Below are 16,389 nucleotides of genomic sequence, written 5' to 3' on the forward strand. Positions count from 1 at the left end.
CAACAGCATCGAATGAGGTTCAGCAGTTCAGCGTCGAACCTGTCACAGCATACCACTGCGTCCCATATCTGTCGAAATCAACATTGGCTGTGAAAGCGCTGTGCTAGTTTGATGAAAATGTTTTATTTTTTTAGTGTTTATGATAATGGGTTTACCCCCCCTACTGAATATGTAAATGTAACAATTATCTCCGCACTATCTCCCCAGTCATGGACACAGAGTAGACAGGTAAACCCCCCACCTGCTGTCTGTCTCCCTCTGTGTGTTACTGAATGTTGATTGGATACCAATCCCTCTCCCCCAGTATCCATGTCTTGGTTGAACAGTAATCTGAATCTGCAGGTCTAGTTTTTTTTTTCTTTCCATGAGTGATTTGGATCAGTCCTCCTGCTGCCCAACCAACCAGAAATGTCCTCTGAACATTTGTGTGTTCTTTGGGAAAAAAAACACACAAAAAAACCCCACCATTAAGCCTGCAGAGTTAATTTACTGGCAAAAATACCCACAGGAGATTCATCAGAGAATCCTAGCCGCAGAAGGCATGGGCCTGGGATTGCACAGTTCATTGGCCATTGGTTCATTTTGGTGTTTGTTTCGTTCGTTTGTATGTGTGTTTGTTCGGTCGTTCGTTGGTAAGTGTTTCAGGCTTTCATCTCATTTCATCTCATTCATTTTACCTCACAGGCCGCATCTGTACCAACCCCTATCTCCATTTCAAAAGAAGAGCGCTACTTTGTGCATAAAGATAAACATGTATCCATGAACGTTTGCATTATGGTTGGACACCTGCCAGCCCGCCTGTGAATTGATGAGGCCTTCTTTTGAGATCTGTGCACTGCTGTGGCTCAGATGAATTGTGTGTGTGTGCGTGTGTGTGTGTGTGGAGTCCATGCTAACAACTCTGTCCCTGTTTGCCTGCAGGACCGATGGACGCAGGTGGTCTTTGGCCTCTCTCCCCTCATCTGGCTATGGAACCAACACCCCCAGTTCCACAGTCTCGGTACGAATTAAACACATCTACATACTGTATATACCCACTATGATAGATGCACCATACCTATCCTACTGTATGTTGTCAGATATAAGGATAATCATTTCTGCTATTCCCGATGACAAAAAAATCTGTTAAATACATGGGAATGAAAGCACCTCCGAATATGTATAGCACGTGAGCATACACAGCCTAAGGAAGAGCTGTGTTCATTTTGGGCACGCCTCTGTGGGTGCCAGGCCTGGCATTGTGCTTGGCGCCAGCCTTGGTGTGCCATGGCGAACAGATGCTCATGTGCGACTGTCTGTCGGGCTAATGCCCACTATGAAGGGCAGCAGATTTGTTTGCTGGTAAACACATGCGTCTGATTCACTGCCAGTGGGTGTGCGCACACACAAACACACACACACACACACACACACACACACACACACACACACACACACACACACACACACACACACACACACACACACACACACACACACACACACACACACGCACACGCACGCATGCATGTGTACAGAAAATTAGAGGTGTGAGAGCAGTTCTCAGCTGGTGGTTCTGTGCATGTTTTTGAAAGAATAAAAATATTGAGAATATTCAAAGAATAGAAATGAGAGAAGTAGAGAGTAGGGACTGATAAACAAATGTTAAACAGTGTACAGTGAGAACCACTCAAGAATAATGCAGTTTTAAGCAAGAGAAACAAATGTTTTAGTTGTCAAATGTCAAAATGGCTGCTTTGTCTCCCAAGGGAGTTTTGGATTAAAGCTGAGTGCAGTTACCGTATTTTCCGGACTATAAGTCGCTCCGGAGTATAAGTTGCATTAGTCAAAAAATGTGTCATGAACAGGAAAAAAACATATATAAGTCGCACTGGACTATAAGTCGCATTTATTTAGAAATGTATTTCACAAAATCCAAAAACAGAGACTATGTAACTGGACTATTGAAGCCAAAAAGATTAATGTTAATGAAGACGAAGAAGGAGTGAAGGCAGCCAAGAAGAGGGCCAGATAGGCCTAATTGTAAAGCAAAAGATTCACTGAAAGAAAATGCCATGTGGTACACCAAAATTTAGCTAAAATGTGGAGAATACAATGCAATCAAGCATTTTGGGCAATGTGGAGTCACAAGCTAGCAGCAGATTAAATGCTCACGAGAGAGAAAAAGATGGTTTTAAAAAGACGTGACCGAAGCAAGCCAGGCATAGATCTATAGGCCCGAAGTTAATTGTAAAGCAATTTACAAAAGATTCACTGAACGAAAATGATGATATGGTACATGAAAATTTAGCTAAAAATGTGGAGAATGCAATGCAATCAAGCATTTTGGGCAATGTGGAGTGACAAGCCGGCAGCAGATTAAATGCCTACGAGAGAGAAAAAGATGCGTTTTAAAAAGACCGGTTTTAATAGGACGTGCAGACCAAAGCTGCAGCAAGCAGGTGATATTTAGAAATTTATTTCACAAAATCCAAGACCAAGAACAGACAGATGTAACTGGACACATAGAGGCCAAAAATATTGAGAATTATACAGGGAATGTTAATGAAGACGAAGGAGTGAATAGTGGCAAGAGGCAAGCCGAAGGCTGCTGACGAGTGCCCGCGCTAATTGTGAAGCAATTTACAAAAGATTCACTGAACAAAAATGCTGATGTGGTACATGAAAATTTAGCTAAAAATGTGGAGAATGCAATGCAATCAAGCATTTTGGACAATATATTGGCACAAACTGGTAGCAGAACAATTGCTCGGCTGGCCACCTCCGAGAGAGCGCGAGAAAAAAAGATGCGCATTTAAAACCAGGGCCTAAATTTCAGCGCAGGATTGCGGGTATTGCGCATAAGTTATTAAGTATTGAGCATAATAATAAAAGTCCCACAACTCTATCATAATGAGAGAAATTCCCACACATGTTACAGTGCTGTCTGATAACATTAATCTAATAATGGAGCGGCCTGAATGCGGGACTATTGACTGGACGGACCAACTCTGACTTCAATTGAACCCGATGCAGAGACACACACACACGCGCGCATGGACCACTTTGCTCTCTCTCTCCCTCTCATATCGCTGAAGTCAAATTATAGCCTAGGAGGTGCTTCTACATCAATCGCGATCGACAGGAAAGGAAACCAAACGTTTAGCGATCAGGAACCATCAGGAATTTTGTAAACACATAAGCATGACCGCCTATAACGCGAGAGAACATGGATGTGTTCTCTATTTGAGTAACGTTATAATCGATTGCGGACATGAACAGACATACAGACACGGAGCGCAAAGTAGGCCTACTTTCACTTTCTAGTGTGCGTATTCAGTACGTGAAATATAATTAGTAGCAAAACAGCGATCAAATATTAGCCTACATGGCAGTGAGTTTTGTTTTCAAATGTTTTCATGCATGTCTAGATAAAGGGTGAGGAATGTTTAGGAGACAGACTATCGTAAATCTTCAAATTATCGCTGGGGTCTTTTTATTTAGCCTGCGCAAAGCACAGCACCTTTATTTGGGGCATGGCTTACTGTTTGATTATATTGATAAATATCGGTACTGATGACCACTGAAATCTGTGGGGTATTTGATGGTTCACTATTAAGTTTCATGTAAGGGTGTTCATCCTTTTTCAAGGCATCCGCTTTCATTTATTCATGGAACGTGTGTTGTGCTGAAATGGAAACCTTATTCAGCCTAAATTTAGTTATTTTTTAATCATGCATGATTTACTTTTTTATAAAATTCGTAGGCTGATGCCTGGCAACAACAATTGTGTTTAAATGTAGGCTAGGTTACTGCTTCAGCCTCTGGCAAGCTCAGAAGGGGGCGGCATGCAACTGATAGCTTGAGAGCAACGTGTTGGAGACGTGTAAGACAATGACTTTTCATTGGCAACAATATTAAACCAACCAACAATATAAAATATTAAGAAGAGCTCTTTTATGAGTTAAATTGAAACAAAATTATTACTGGCCTTTATTTGTCCGAATCTGAGGCCCAAACAGAATCCTGGCCTTAATTTGAGGATTTAGGTATGCACGTGTGTTTCAGGCATAGCACAACCACTAATCTCTGACTGAAAGTGCTCAGAACTTGTGCATTTGAGAGCGCTCTCTCGCGGCTAGACAGTAATGTTTCATGTAGGGTTCATGTCAGTTAATATGAATTAACATTTAAAAACATGATCAATTCTATATTTTTTTCATATATAAGTCGCACCTGACTATAAGTCGCAGGGCCGGCCAAACTATGAAAAAAAGTGTGACTTATAGTCCGGAAAATACGGTAGTTTTGATCAGTGTTGACATAGTTGTGATTAGACACACTCACTGTTGTCATAAATGAATGTGATTTTTGTTCATTGCTTTTAAGCTTATTGCTGACTTAACTGTAAAGTTATCCATTTGTGCATCAGTTTTGTGGCTGAGTGCTTATTGTTTCCAGAAAGTAATTTGTTTGAATTTTTATAGCAATCTTTTTTTGTGTCATTGTATGATTTATATATTTTTTTTAAATTGCTTTATTTGTAAAAAGATTCATCCCAGTCATCTTATCGGAACCATTTTGAGTCAACATCAGTAGATTAGCAGTCCTGACATAGCCTAGAAATCTAGACGCACCCTAGCGGCGGCAAACACTCAAAGGCATAAGTTCCTCATCAAGCTTTTTTTCCCCCATCTGCATGTTACCATGATGAATTTAGAAACTCAACAACAAACAAACAAATAAACAAACAGTTGAAGCCTGCTAAGCATCATTTTCTTTTTTTGTTTTGCTCTTTTTGCTTTTCCTTTTCTTTTCTTTCACTGTATTCTCGTTTCATTTCCAGTCGTCCTGTTCATCACAGGAGAAGCTGCACCAGCTCCCCTTTCAGCCCACCCCCGATGAGCTGCACTTCCTCTCCAAGCACTTCTGCACCGAAAGCATCTCCGCCGACGACCAACGCCGCAGGGCCACACCTATGCGACCCCGATCCCGCAGCCTCAGGTAGGGACCCGTGCGCCATGGTCAAGGGTCAGCAGCATAGGGAGGGGTCACCTTGCTTGCTGCTGTTTGTCCCACAGGGTTATAGGAATAGCACCTGAGTGTCCAGGCCGAATGTGGTTGTCCTCTGAGGGCCCTTTGCCTACAGGAACAGGGTTAGCAGTACTGGGCCCCCAGGTGCCTAGGCAGTGCCATTTGTTCTCTATTGTAGGACTACACAAACCATTAGTGCTGTCCTTAGCTTAGCTTCCCAATGTGAAATATAGAGACAACACAATTCACTCTCTGTAAAGCTAGGTCTGATGTTAGCCACTGACATATTGGGAGACTGGAAAGTAATGTAAACATTTTGTAATGTAAACATTATATTTACCCGTAAAGGGGGTTGTAATGGATGGTATATGTTGATGTATGTAATGTCTGTAATGTTTACATTTTCAGTCCTGGAAGGTCTCCAGCATGCTGTGATCATGAGATCATTATGATGAATCATGTCTACAAGGAACGATTTCCTAAGGTGAGAACCTTCCCATGAAATCAATCACTTCATACCAAGTCTATTTTATACCAGTTCAACAGTACTCCGAACAGATTGTAGATTTTTCCTTCATCTTTGATCAGTGATATAACTGTATAGTGTCTTGTTGCATAATGCATGTGAAAAGAACAATCTTTAGAAGTGATATTTGAAAGGCAGCTGTTTAGATTGTATCCTCAGGGCTGTCTCCCCCATCAGGATCTTTGGATCTTTTTGACACTTCTCCTCCCTCTTTTCTCTCTCTCTCTCTCTCTCTCTCTCTCTCTCTTTCTCCCTCTCTCTCTCTCTCTCTCTCTCTCTCTCTCTCTCTCTTTCTCTCTTTCATCTCGCCCAGGCCACGGCCCAGATGGAGGAGCGGATCCAGGAGATCATCCGCTCCAGCTCCCCGGAGAGCGTGCTGCCACTGGCCGACGGCGTCCTCAGCTTCGCCCACCACCAGATCATCGAGCTGGCGCGCGACTGCCTGGAGAAGTCCCGCTGCGGTCTCATCACCTCCCGCTACTTCTGCGAGCTCACTGACAAACTGGAGAAGCTCTTCCAAGAGGTACGCATTTCTGCACTCAGAGTTTGTCCTCCAAACTGGAGAAATTCTAACAGGAGGTGCATTTATCCTTAGAATATTGTCCTTCAAACTGGTGAAACTCTTGCAGCAGGTGTGCTTATTCTCAGATATTGTTCTCCAAGGTGGACTATTTTTTTTCTTTCTGAAAGGTTGGAGTCTTTTCGGAGTGCTGTGCAGTAATGACTATTTGACCTTCCTAGAATTGAAGTTGTGACCCGTTGAATTGCCAGCTCCTGCACTTTTCTTTATTGAGCTACTAAAAGCAGGGCAGGGCCAAAGATTATCTCCAGTAAGGTCAATCAGTCTTGTTTATGCCCCAGGCACTTTCCAGTACATGTAATGGGGGAAATGAATCCATCAGTTTAGCAGTGCTAAAAGCATACCCTACAGCTTGTGCTTAAAGAATGTGAAAATGATCAGGCTATCTATCTATCTATCTATCTATCTATCTATCTATCTATTTATTTATTTATTTATTTATTTATTTCCACATGCTTGCATGGGCTTTGTGTCCAAACAATGGTTGCATGACTGCACATGTCATTGTGGAGAAGCCTGCTGGAGTGGCTATTGTTTGTGAAAAGGCATTCAGGAAATGGCTGGGAGAATTAATCAGAATCCCCCTGACTCATGGCATGGATAATGTTGGGTTTGTTGCTGGGCTGAAATCCTTTCTTTGTACTTGTTATGGGAAACGAGACCTTGTTTAATGGTGCGCTAGGCTTATCTTTTTGTTTGTTTGTGTGCGTGTGTGTGTGCATGTAGTCTACAGAGCGCTCTGAGAGTGGGGAGGTGACCTTCATCAAGGAGCTTGTCAAGAAAATCCTCATCGTCATTGCCAGACCAGCTCGACTCCTGGAATGCCTGGTTGGTTCTCTTTCACAGCTCATGTGTTATTGTCATTTAGAGAATACTTTCATACCTTTTGACGTGTGGTTTACAAATACATTTTATATTCTTCTCACTAAGCATTTAGGCCATGACCTTGTCAGTCATGCTACTTACCTGCTTGACTTCAACGGTCTATATTTTTTTCAGGTAAATTAGTAGTCAGACCAAATATCCAAATATATATAAGAAAGTGGAGAATATATCAGCATTACAGTAGTTACAGTATTTTCATTGATCAGGATTCAGCTCTCAGATGGCCAGAGTTTATATTGAGCCTCTGTAAAAAATTCAGTTCATATTTAAAAGGAACATATTTGGCTCAAATTTACTGTAGATGTCTGACATTAATAAGTGAGTCTTTCATCCAAAATGTATCTTGTATGTTTTGTTTGATGATGCATGTAGGCCAAAGTGTGCAGATAAATTTTCCTGGCTTGCGGTTGTACTCAAAAACTTTTCAGGGTTGGCAGGCCTAGAACCTCTGTTCTCTTTTTTTGGGCTAGGAAACAAGGACAGGCATGGGTATGAAGACCTGGCCTAATGGCCACCATATTGTTTTCACCGAGTTCCTTTTTAGGGCAGTCGCTAAGGAAGTACTGTCCTGTTTAAAAAAAAACAAAAAAACAATACGTTGTTTAAATTTAAATTTGGACTCAAATTTAATTTGGAAATAACCATTTGAGTGTACTGTAGGTCTCAGACTAGCTACCAGACTTAGTTGGTGACTGGGTGTTTTTTCTTTTTTTTCTGCAGGAGTTTGACCCGGAAGAGTTCTACCACCTTCTCGAGGCTGCTGAGGGCCACGCCAAAGAGGGCCAGGGCATCAAGACGGACATCCCCCGCTACATCATCAGCCAGCTGGGCCTTACCCGAGACCCTCTCGAAGGTAAAGATGTCTTTAGCGGTATTCAGCACTGCCGTTACTACAGTCTCAAAGGCAAAACCATTTACGACTGCAAACAAGTGATTCTTTTTATTCCCGGTTTGCACAAGTTGCCCAAACTCTGTTGTTTAAAAACAAGTTTTAATCCAACTTTGAAAATTAGATTGCTTCATCGTGTTTTAAATGAACTGAAAAAGAAGTTACAATACTTCAAAGAATTCGCAGGATGGTTCAGTTGTTTTGCATTTTGGTAATGAAACACCTAATTGAAATAACACTCTCCATCTGCGAACCAAACACCCAGTCACATTAGAGCGATCAGTCCCACTCCACCGTAATTTGGGGATCTGGCTTTCATTATGGCTAATTAGGAAATGAGCGTCCTCCATGCCTCTGCGACCGGCCGAGATGTCTTCATCTCTGCGTGCCAGGCCCGTATGGCTGGAGTTGGCCACCTCATACCGGTGGTCCAGTTCCTGGGGGACACATTCGCGTTCCCGTCTGCCAAAGCGCCGCGGGCCAGGAGACGGACGCAGGGCAGCTGTTTGGGCTCGGCTCAGCTTCAGCAGCATCCTGGGTCTCCGGCGGGACATTAAAGCAGAACTCGCGGCTCATTACCTCTCTTATGTCTCGCATGTTTCAACTGGATGAAGAAAAGCGATGGTCGTTCATTACGCTCGCTTAGAAAGGGGTGCAGGGAGGGGATGGGTAGGGTGGGGGGGTGGTAGGATGTTGGGATGGGATTTGTTCTGGAGTTGCAGTTTTTTTGGAGGGAAAATGCCTGACATGTGTTCGAGGCCCTCGTCTCGGTTTCCGGCCCATTTCACTCGTTTTGCTGTTTCCCAGAGTCAGCTTGGTGCAAGTGATTAAGTGGAAAATCTGATTCCCACTACCGTCTGGTGGTGAAGGAAATGCTGGCTAAACAAGGAATATGTCCATCATATTCACCCCCCACCCCACTTGTCCACCCCCCCCCCCCTCCACACACACACACACACACACGCATACACAGATATTCGAAGCTCACACTGTAGTTCTCCATTTCACTTTTGCTGAACCGGTACGAGGTGGCCAACTCCAGCCATACGGGCCTGGCACGCAGATGGTTATTACTTATTCATACATCTCATCATTGTCTGTATTTTTGGTCCGTAGAAATAGCCCAGCTGACCAGCTACGACAGTGGCATAGCGGAGACGCCAGAGACGGATGACTCTGTAAGTATTAGAAGGCTTTATAGGCTTCTCTGCCTGTGTCATTAAAAGCAGACCATTCACCCGTTTCCCTATCCTTGTGCTGTGGCCTTATGGGACGTGATGTGCCACTTCTGAGTGGGGCTAGTTCAACCTAATTTAGGCTCGACATTTTTATTGCGGTCGCAAAGTTCAAGGAGAGGTAAATGTAGAGCTGTTGCTGAGGTTTCAGATTGAACTTTCCACAGCAATGGATTCCTACTTTGACAGACAGTGTATAGAGATTTGAGATACATGCATGTATTCACATGGGCATATCCTGTCGTAATGAGTAAAATGAATAGACTGATATATGCAGACATACAGACTGTAATTATACACTATATCCTGTAATGAGATGTGATATTTCAAAATGAATTGAGAATGAGCTGTTTTTCTTTCTTTAGTCCCAGAGCTTGAGTGCTGCACTCCGATCCCGCCGCAAACCCTGTGAAAACGACTTTGAGATGATCAAGCTGATCAGCAACGGCGCCTACGGGTAAAGCACTTCCACTCGAGTGTTCAGTGGGCACTCATTACTTACCCAGTCCCCCCCCACTGTGGGTTATTTTCATGTCAGCTCAAGTAGTTTTTGTTTTTAATTAGCCTCTCTGAAAGTGCACTTTCTCTCTCAACCTCCATACCTCTCGTCACCCTGAAGTGCTGTGCAATGCTGGAAGTAAGTTCTTAATAGTTTAATGAATGCTCTCTCTCTCTCTCTCTCTCTCTTGTTTGCTCGCTTGCTCAAACAGGGCTGTGTACTTGGTTCGGCACCGGGAGACCAAGCAGCGTTTTGCCATGAAGAAGATCAACAAGCAGAACCTCATCCTGAGGAACCAAATCCAACAGGCATTCGTGGAGAGGGACATCCTGACGTTCGCCGAAAACCCCTTCGTCGTCAGCATGTACTGCTCGTTCGAGACGCGGAGACACCTCTGCATGGTCATGGAATATGTCGAAGGTAGGTTTGGCAGGAAAGTGAAACAGTTTCACCATAGAATGTATGTTCCCGTTCGAAACCAAGAAACACTGAAACAGTATCTGTATTAACCAGTGAAAATGGAACCTTTTTACTTTGTGATCAGATCAGGGATATTATTGTGCATCAGTTCTTTTGAATCAGTTCTTTTGAATCAGTTCATTTGAATCAGTTCATCGTTCAGTCCTAACACAAAAACTTGGACATCACATGTCTGCTCTTCCTGTGTTAGGAGGGGACTGTGCCACCCTGCTGAAGAACATGGGCCCCCTGCCTGTTGACATGGCCAGAATGTACTTCGCCGAGACCGTGCTGGCCCTGGAGTACCTCCACAACTACGGCATCGTGCACAGGGATCTCAAACCAGACAAGTAAGTCCGTCATGCTGAACTAACTGGTAGAGCAGGGAGGCCCCAGTGCCCAGGGTAAAGGGGCGTTCGCACCAAGAATGATAACTATAACAATAAATTAAATATCTATAACTATAAAATAAAATATCGTTCTCATTACACATTCGCACGTTCACACATTAACTATAATGATAACGACATGCAGAACGATATCATTGGGGATCACTTTCAGAGCGATTTTGAGAACGATAAAAAGCTAACAGCCAATCAGAACCCATTATATTTTAGCCATCACATTCATTAACACAAGGAGAGACTTTGTTTATCGTTGGTCAGTGTGGACGCTTTTATTGTTATGCTTATAGTTATTGTTATAGTTATCATTCCTGGTGTGAATGGCCCTTCAGGGTTTGCTTCTTCATCTCCACAGAGACGGGAAGAGATCAGATACACACTGTGCTGAGAGTTTGAACATTTTTGAACATTAACTAAATACTAAATACTACAAACACGGCTCTTTTTCAAATGGCAGTAGACATCCTGAACAAATGGTTGTGCTATAGATTATAGATCAAATATGCAGTGTTAAAGATTTCTCAGACACTTAATACTTGTGTGTAAGGTACAGTATGATGCATATAGGCATTTCTTGATTTGTGTATGTATTGTTTCCCCTCTTTTGACAGTTTGCTGGTCACCTCCATGGGGCACATCAAGCTTACTGACTTTGGCTTGTCCAAGGTGGGACTAATGAACATGACCACGAACCTTTACGAGGACCACATTGAGAAGGATGCCAGAGAGTTCTCAGACAAACAGGTTTGAACATCCTCTTTTATGCCTCTCACCCTGGTATCCCTTACTTTTAGTAGTGGTACACATCTAGTAGTAGATCTGACTAACACTTACTCAGATGCCATCGGATATTATTGCTTACCACAGCAATGTTGTGCAACAACAATGGTTGCTTTTAGTATGAATATAGAAAATGTGAAAGAGTATAATATGAACTAAGGACATGTATAGGCATTGATTGTTCATGTATTTGTATTTTTATTGAAGTTTACTTTAATTAATATTTTACGGTACAAAATATGACTATTATCCCTGTACAGGGTACAGTGAAACTAATGTAATCTGTAATCTTTAGTGAGCTCACTGTTATGTCTTTCAGGTGTGTGGGACCCCTGAGTACATTGCCCCTGAGGTGATCCTGCGGCAGGGCTATGGGAAGCCTGTGGACTGGTGGGCCATGGGAATCATCCTGTACGAGTTCCTGGTGGGCTGCGTCCCCTTCTTTGGAGACACTCCTGAGGAGCTCTTCGGCCAGGTCATCAGCGGTCAGTGATCTCCATCTTATGTTGTCATGTACCTTTTATTGTATGTCCTGTAATTAAGCAATAAGCATCTTGAGGCCATAGCGGACACTTCACAGTGATTTGAGAACTGCTAAGGGGCGTTTTTAGGCATGACGCAAAGCAGAGTGCCCAAGACTGCAATAGCCGTCGAACAATCATCAATCATAATCAAAGATCGGAATGCTCAATTTCTGTTTGCAGAGTTCTAATAATACCCAGTGATACTCATTTCTCAAACGGTGCCTTTAGATGTTCCTTTTTTATGTAATGTAATGTAGATAGTACATTGATCAAATGCTTTGAATTTTCTCTGCAGAATTTTGAATTTTCTTTTCTAATCCATTGTTCTACATTATGTAATTATAGTTCGTTAGGATAATGTTCCCTAATGCAATCACAAAAATGTGAGCTCTCCTAGGTTGAAATTACAGACCTAAGAAACTAAAAGAATAAAAGTTCTGATACTATCCTGTATTCAGGTCTTTACATAGATCTGCCTAAATTAATTTTGAGGGTGACGTATGATTGAAAGCCATTACACTAGTTAGCCTATACAGTAGATCTCTTTTAAATATACGCTAGCTATAACTGGTCTTACCCATTTCCAGTGAATTAGGCTAACGGTGTCAGACTGGGTTATTGCACACTCAGAGAATAGAAGGGTACTCGATTTGTGTTCCTTTAAAAGTCCTGTTTTTGGGGGATGTTTCCAGAAAAGCTCCAACTCCCGGTTAAGCATTAAGCTGTCTGTCTTATCTACCCTCAGTGTGACTGATGTGTGTGTGCCACAGATGGCCTTGAACGTGCCCTCTCCTCTAAATGCTAATGTCGACTTTGAGGGAGTGGACTCTCAGTCGGCCACCACTGTGCTCAGATCAGTTATTAACGCCATGGAAATTAATGACGCGACAGCATCCATTTTGTGTGCTCTCAATCATGGGAAAAGCCGGTGGGACCCGGCGTTAATTAAAGGGCCCAGGCGAGTCTTCCGGAAGCCGCCATGGCCTCAGGGTCCTCGGATGCATATTCATGCCTGGCTCCCAGGTTTCATTAAGATGTGCAGCACAAGGCTGGCGCCGCCACTACCGCCACCGTCGGCGCCAAGGCAGTCACCAAATTAGCACTCATCTTATTTTTCTTGCGCTTCAATTGTTTAATCCTGCGGCCCTTTTAATTGTGCACATATTTGCACAATCACTGTGCCCTCTCTCTCTCTCTCTCTCTCTCTCTCTCTCTCTCTCTCTCTCTCTCTCTCTCCCTTGCTCGCTCGCTCGCTCGTTCTCCCCCCCCCCCCCCTCTCTTCTGTGGTCTCTGTATACCCCAACAGCCATGTGAATTATGGATGTTCAGTAGACAATGGTGCTTAGGGCACTGATGTTGTCGCTGGGAAGGACAGCAGAGTTTTGCCATTACCATGCAATTTAGGAGGTTAAGGGTGGCTTAACTTTCATCATTTAACAGAACTGGGGGGGCCTGTCTTTTTTTCTACTTTCTCTCGTTTCCCAACTAATCAAAGCTTGAGTGGGAGACTGCTAGGGTCTCATGTTTTGATGATGAACTGCTAGATATGTTTTTGTTGTGTCTGAAATTTAGCAGTTCATTAGGTCAAAGCCTTTTTTTTCCCCTGTTTGTTTATGTGTTTGTTTATCTGTTTTGTCTCTCAGATGAGATCAACTGGCCTGAGGGGGAAGATGCTCCACCTGGTGACTCCCAGGAGCTCATCACTCTGCTGCTCAGGCAGAACCCTCTAGAACGCATGGGAACAGGTGAGATCATCACTCTACTGCTCAGGTAGAACCCTCTAGAACACGTGGGAACAGATAAGGGCCTCAGCCTTACAGTAGTGAAGTGCTCCATTTGCGGAGCGTAAAAATAGTTACTGGTCTATTTTTTATTTTTTTTTGGAACGTACGTGCCACTGTCACATCAGCTGTATAGCCACTTCCATTGATTACAGTCAAAGCTAATTGTTGCAGCACACGCTCTGTGAAAGGAACGCTTCAGTTGTGTGCCCTGCGTAGCCTCCCTGCCAGAATTCTCTGTCAGAACCCTCTAGAACGTATGGAAACAGGTGAGGGCCTTGGCCTTAGCACTGGCGCCTCCAAAAATACACCAAGCCCTCTTTCCGTTCAACATGAGGCCCTTGATTATAATCCTTATTTTTTTTAAATTCAGTCTCCTCTAGATGGTTTCCCGTATATGGATTAAGCCTATTTATAGTTAACAGTACAATTCAATGAAAATCTCTATTTTAAAAAAGCTTTTAGTCTATAATAATGGGAGTAGGCGTAATCGATGTACAGAAAACTGTCTGGAGCTCATGTTCTTTTAGCTGTCTGACCAGTGAGGGCTCTCAAAAAAACACATGCACATATTCATTCACAGTCCTGGCTTTGTAAATGGGATTTTGCTTAAAGGTAAAAAAACCCCATGGTGTTCTGTTCAACATGTGTCCTGTTTTGTGTAATAAAGTTGGTGTTGTTCAGGTGTCAGGTGTTTGCTTTTTGGCTACACCTCTGGTTGTATTAGGCATGTTATTTCTCTTCGTCTAAGGATTTTAGCCAAACAGACCTTTTACCAGACCTTTAGCCAACCAGCACACATGGAAAATTCTAGTCACTGGCACTGCGGTTGGAGTCCAGACTGCCCAAGGTTGTTCTGTTCTCCTTTCTTTACTGCTCTTCTCCTGCTGTCCTCTGGAGTCAATTTGCTAGCAGAGACTGTTTGGCAGGTCCATTCTTTCTGCTTCTTAACTAATGACTTTATTCTCATGACGGACGATCAATATTATGCGGTATTAACCATTGTTCTTAAAGGCATAGTGCTGAAATGGCACTGAAAGGATATAAATGATTTCCCTCATTTCTACCCTTGGATGTCAAAGGCACAGTTGCTATTTGAAATCCGTTGAGTCACCTTGAGGGTTGTGGAGCAGTGGCTTCTAAATTGTTTAAACAGCGCTTTCTAAATTGTTAGGTGCCGGTGCTACATTTCTGGCAACTGGGCAGCCGTGTCGCTTTGATGCCCTCCGTGATTCCTGGCCTGGCAGATTGTGCCACCTCAGCTGAGCCCTGATGATGAAAGGCCAGTGTAGAGAAGGAAATGGGGTCATCTGGAGGTGTAGCATGGGTCACGCCACCTATCCCCCCCCCCCCCCAACTACTGTACTGTACATGCTCCCAGGCCTCCATGCTACCTTGATCTATTGCAATAACATAAGTCCAGACCTCGTGAATGTCACCCTCCGCATGGTGACCGTGTGTATCAGGCGCCGCCAGGGGCCACAACTGCTGACCCCCCTCGAGCCGAAAACAAAACCGTGGCTTGTTTCGACCCCGCGGAGGAGATTTAGTCAAAGCAGGCCAGCAGGGCTTAATCATCGGAATCAGCACCCCCTCTAACTCCCCTCCCCTCCCTACCCCCCCACCCTCACTCCACCACTTCCCAGCTTCGCTCTCCCATTCAGCGGAAACTCCTGTCTTCCTCAAAGGTCACTTGCAGGATATTGCGCTGCATAATTTATGGCCATGAAATCATAGTTGGGTGCCAGCCAGCCACTGGAGGAGAGAGAAGGGAGGTAGGGTAGAGAGAGAGAGAGGTGGGGGGAAATAAAAAAAAAAACTTTGACTCGGCATTTCTCCTCCACTCTCTGGCTCAGTTCATACCACACACACACACACACACACACACACACACACACACATACACCTTGCCCATACAGAGCAAGACATTCAATCAATGATGTGTGCAGGTAGACAGTGGTTATTCTAATACCATAAAATCACTTCCTAAACACTCTCACCTTTACAGTAAGCACTTTAGATTTAGTCCCGCTGCTCCTGCTGATATGGCCAGAACTTAACCTCTCTCTCTCTCTCTCTCTTTCTTTCTTTCTCTCTCTCTTTCTTTCTCTCTCTCTCTCTCTCTCTCTCCTCTCTCTCTCTCTCTCTCTCTCTCTCTCTCTCTGTGTGCTGTGTCCTCTGTCTACAGGTGGGGCCCACGAGGTGAAGCAGCACCAGTTCTTTTACAACTTGGACTGGAACAGCTTGCTGCGGCAGAAGGCCGAGTTCATCCCTCAGCTAGAGTCAGAGGACGACACCAGCTACTTCGACAGTGAGTGTCTGAACAACCGGGGAGGGGGGGTGTCATTCTGACTTTAGTGCTACGTGGCAAGACCTCCCAGTCTGGAGACGACTCCCTGCAATTGTAGACCAGAGGACCGTTCGGAAAAACAAATGCTAACAAACCTACCCCCTACTATTTCCTTCCACACCCCTAACTTCTGCATTTCCCTTCATTTTAGTCAAAGAAATTCATTCCTAAATTTAGTTATTTCCAATGTAATTTATGCCTTGATTGCTTACAAGACCTCACAGTCTGAAAACAACTCCCTGCAATTGTGGACTAAAAGACCATTCGAAAAACAAATGCTTACGAGCTTACCCCCTACTATTTCCTCCCACACCCCCTAACTTCATCATTTTCCTTAATTTTAGCCAAAGAAATTAAATCCTAAAGGTAGTCGTTCCAAATGTCGTTTATGCTGTGATTGCTTACACCCTCTTATTGTCCACATTCCGCCATAGTTGTCTCCAGACTCTACAGAAATGGCTTTG

At 43.7% G+C, this 16,389-nt stretch overlaps 1 protein-coding gene across 4 annotated transcripts in view; it reads left to right on the forward strand.

Annotated features, from left to right (window-relative positions):
• mast4 (microtubule associated serine/threonine kinase family member 4) overlaps positions 1-16,389 on the forward strand; it is a 110,128-nt gene that overhangs the window by 81,364 nt on the left and 12,375 nt on the right. For all 4 annotated transcript variants that reach the window (XM_076284305.1, XM_076284308.1, XM_076284307.1 and 1 more), the window contains 14 exons: positions 922-1,000; positions 4,826-4,983; positions 5,422-5,497; positions 5,853-6,062; positions 6,846-6,947; positions 7,725-7,857; positions 9,010-9,071; positions 9,494-9,585; positions 9,839-10,047; positions 10,298-10,436; positions 11,102-11,234; positions 11,590-11,755; positions 13,438-13,539; positions 15,764-15,886. In XM_076284305.1, coding sequence (XP_076140420.1) covers positions 922-1,000; positions 4,826-4,983; positions 5,422-5,497; positions 5,853-6,062; positions 6,846-6,947; positions 7,725-7,857; positions 9,010-9,071; positions 9,494-9,585; positions 9,839-10,047; positions 10,298-10,436; positions 11,102-11,234; positions 11,590-11,755; positions 13,438-13,539; positions 15,764-15,886 — 1,784 coding nt within the window. The remainder of the gene's footprint in view (positions 1-921; positions 1,001-4,825; positions 4,984-5,421; positions 5,498-5,852; positions 6,063-6,845; positions 6,948-7,724; positions 7,858-9,009; positions 9,072-9,493; positions 9,586-9,838; positions 10,048-10,297; positions 10,437-11,101; positions 11,235-11,589; positions 11,756-13,437; positions 13,540-15,763; positions 15,887-16,389) is intronic.

The sequence above is a fragment of the Alosa pseudoharengus genome, unplaced genomic scaffold (assembly GCF_046254945.1).
Source record: "Alosa pseudoharengus isolate Yale_2024_CS ecotype anadromous, Long Island Sound unplaced genomic scaffold, YU_APseudo_1.1 YU_APseudo_1.1_scf_14, whole genome shotgun sequence".
NCBI lineage: Eukaryota > Metazoa > Chordata > Actinopteri > Clupeiformes > Clupeidae > Alosa > Alosa pseudoharengus.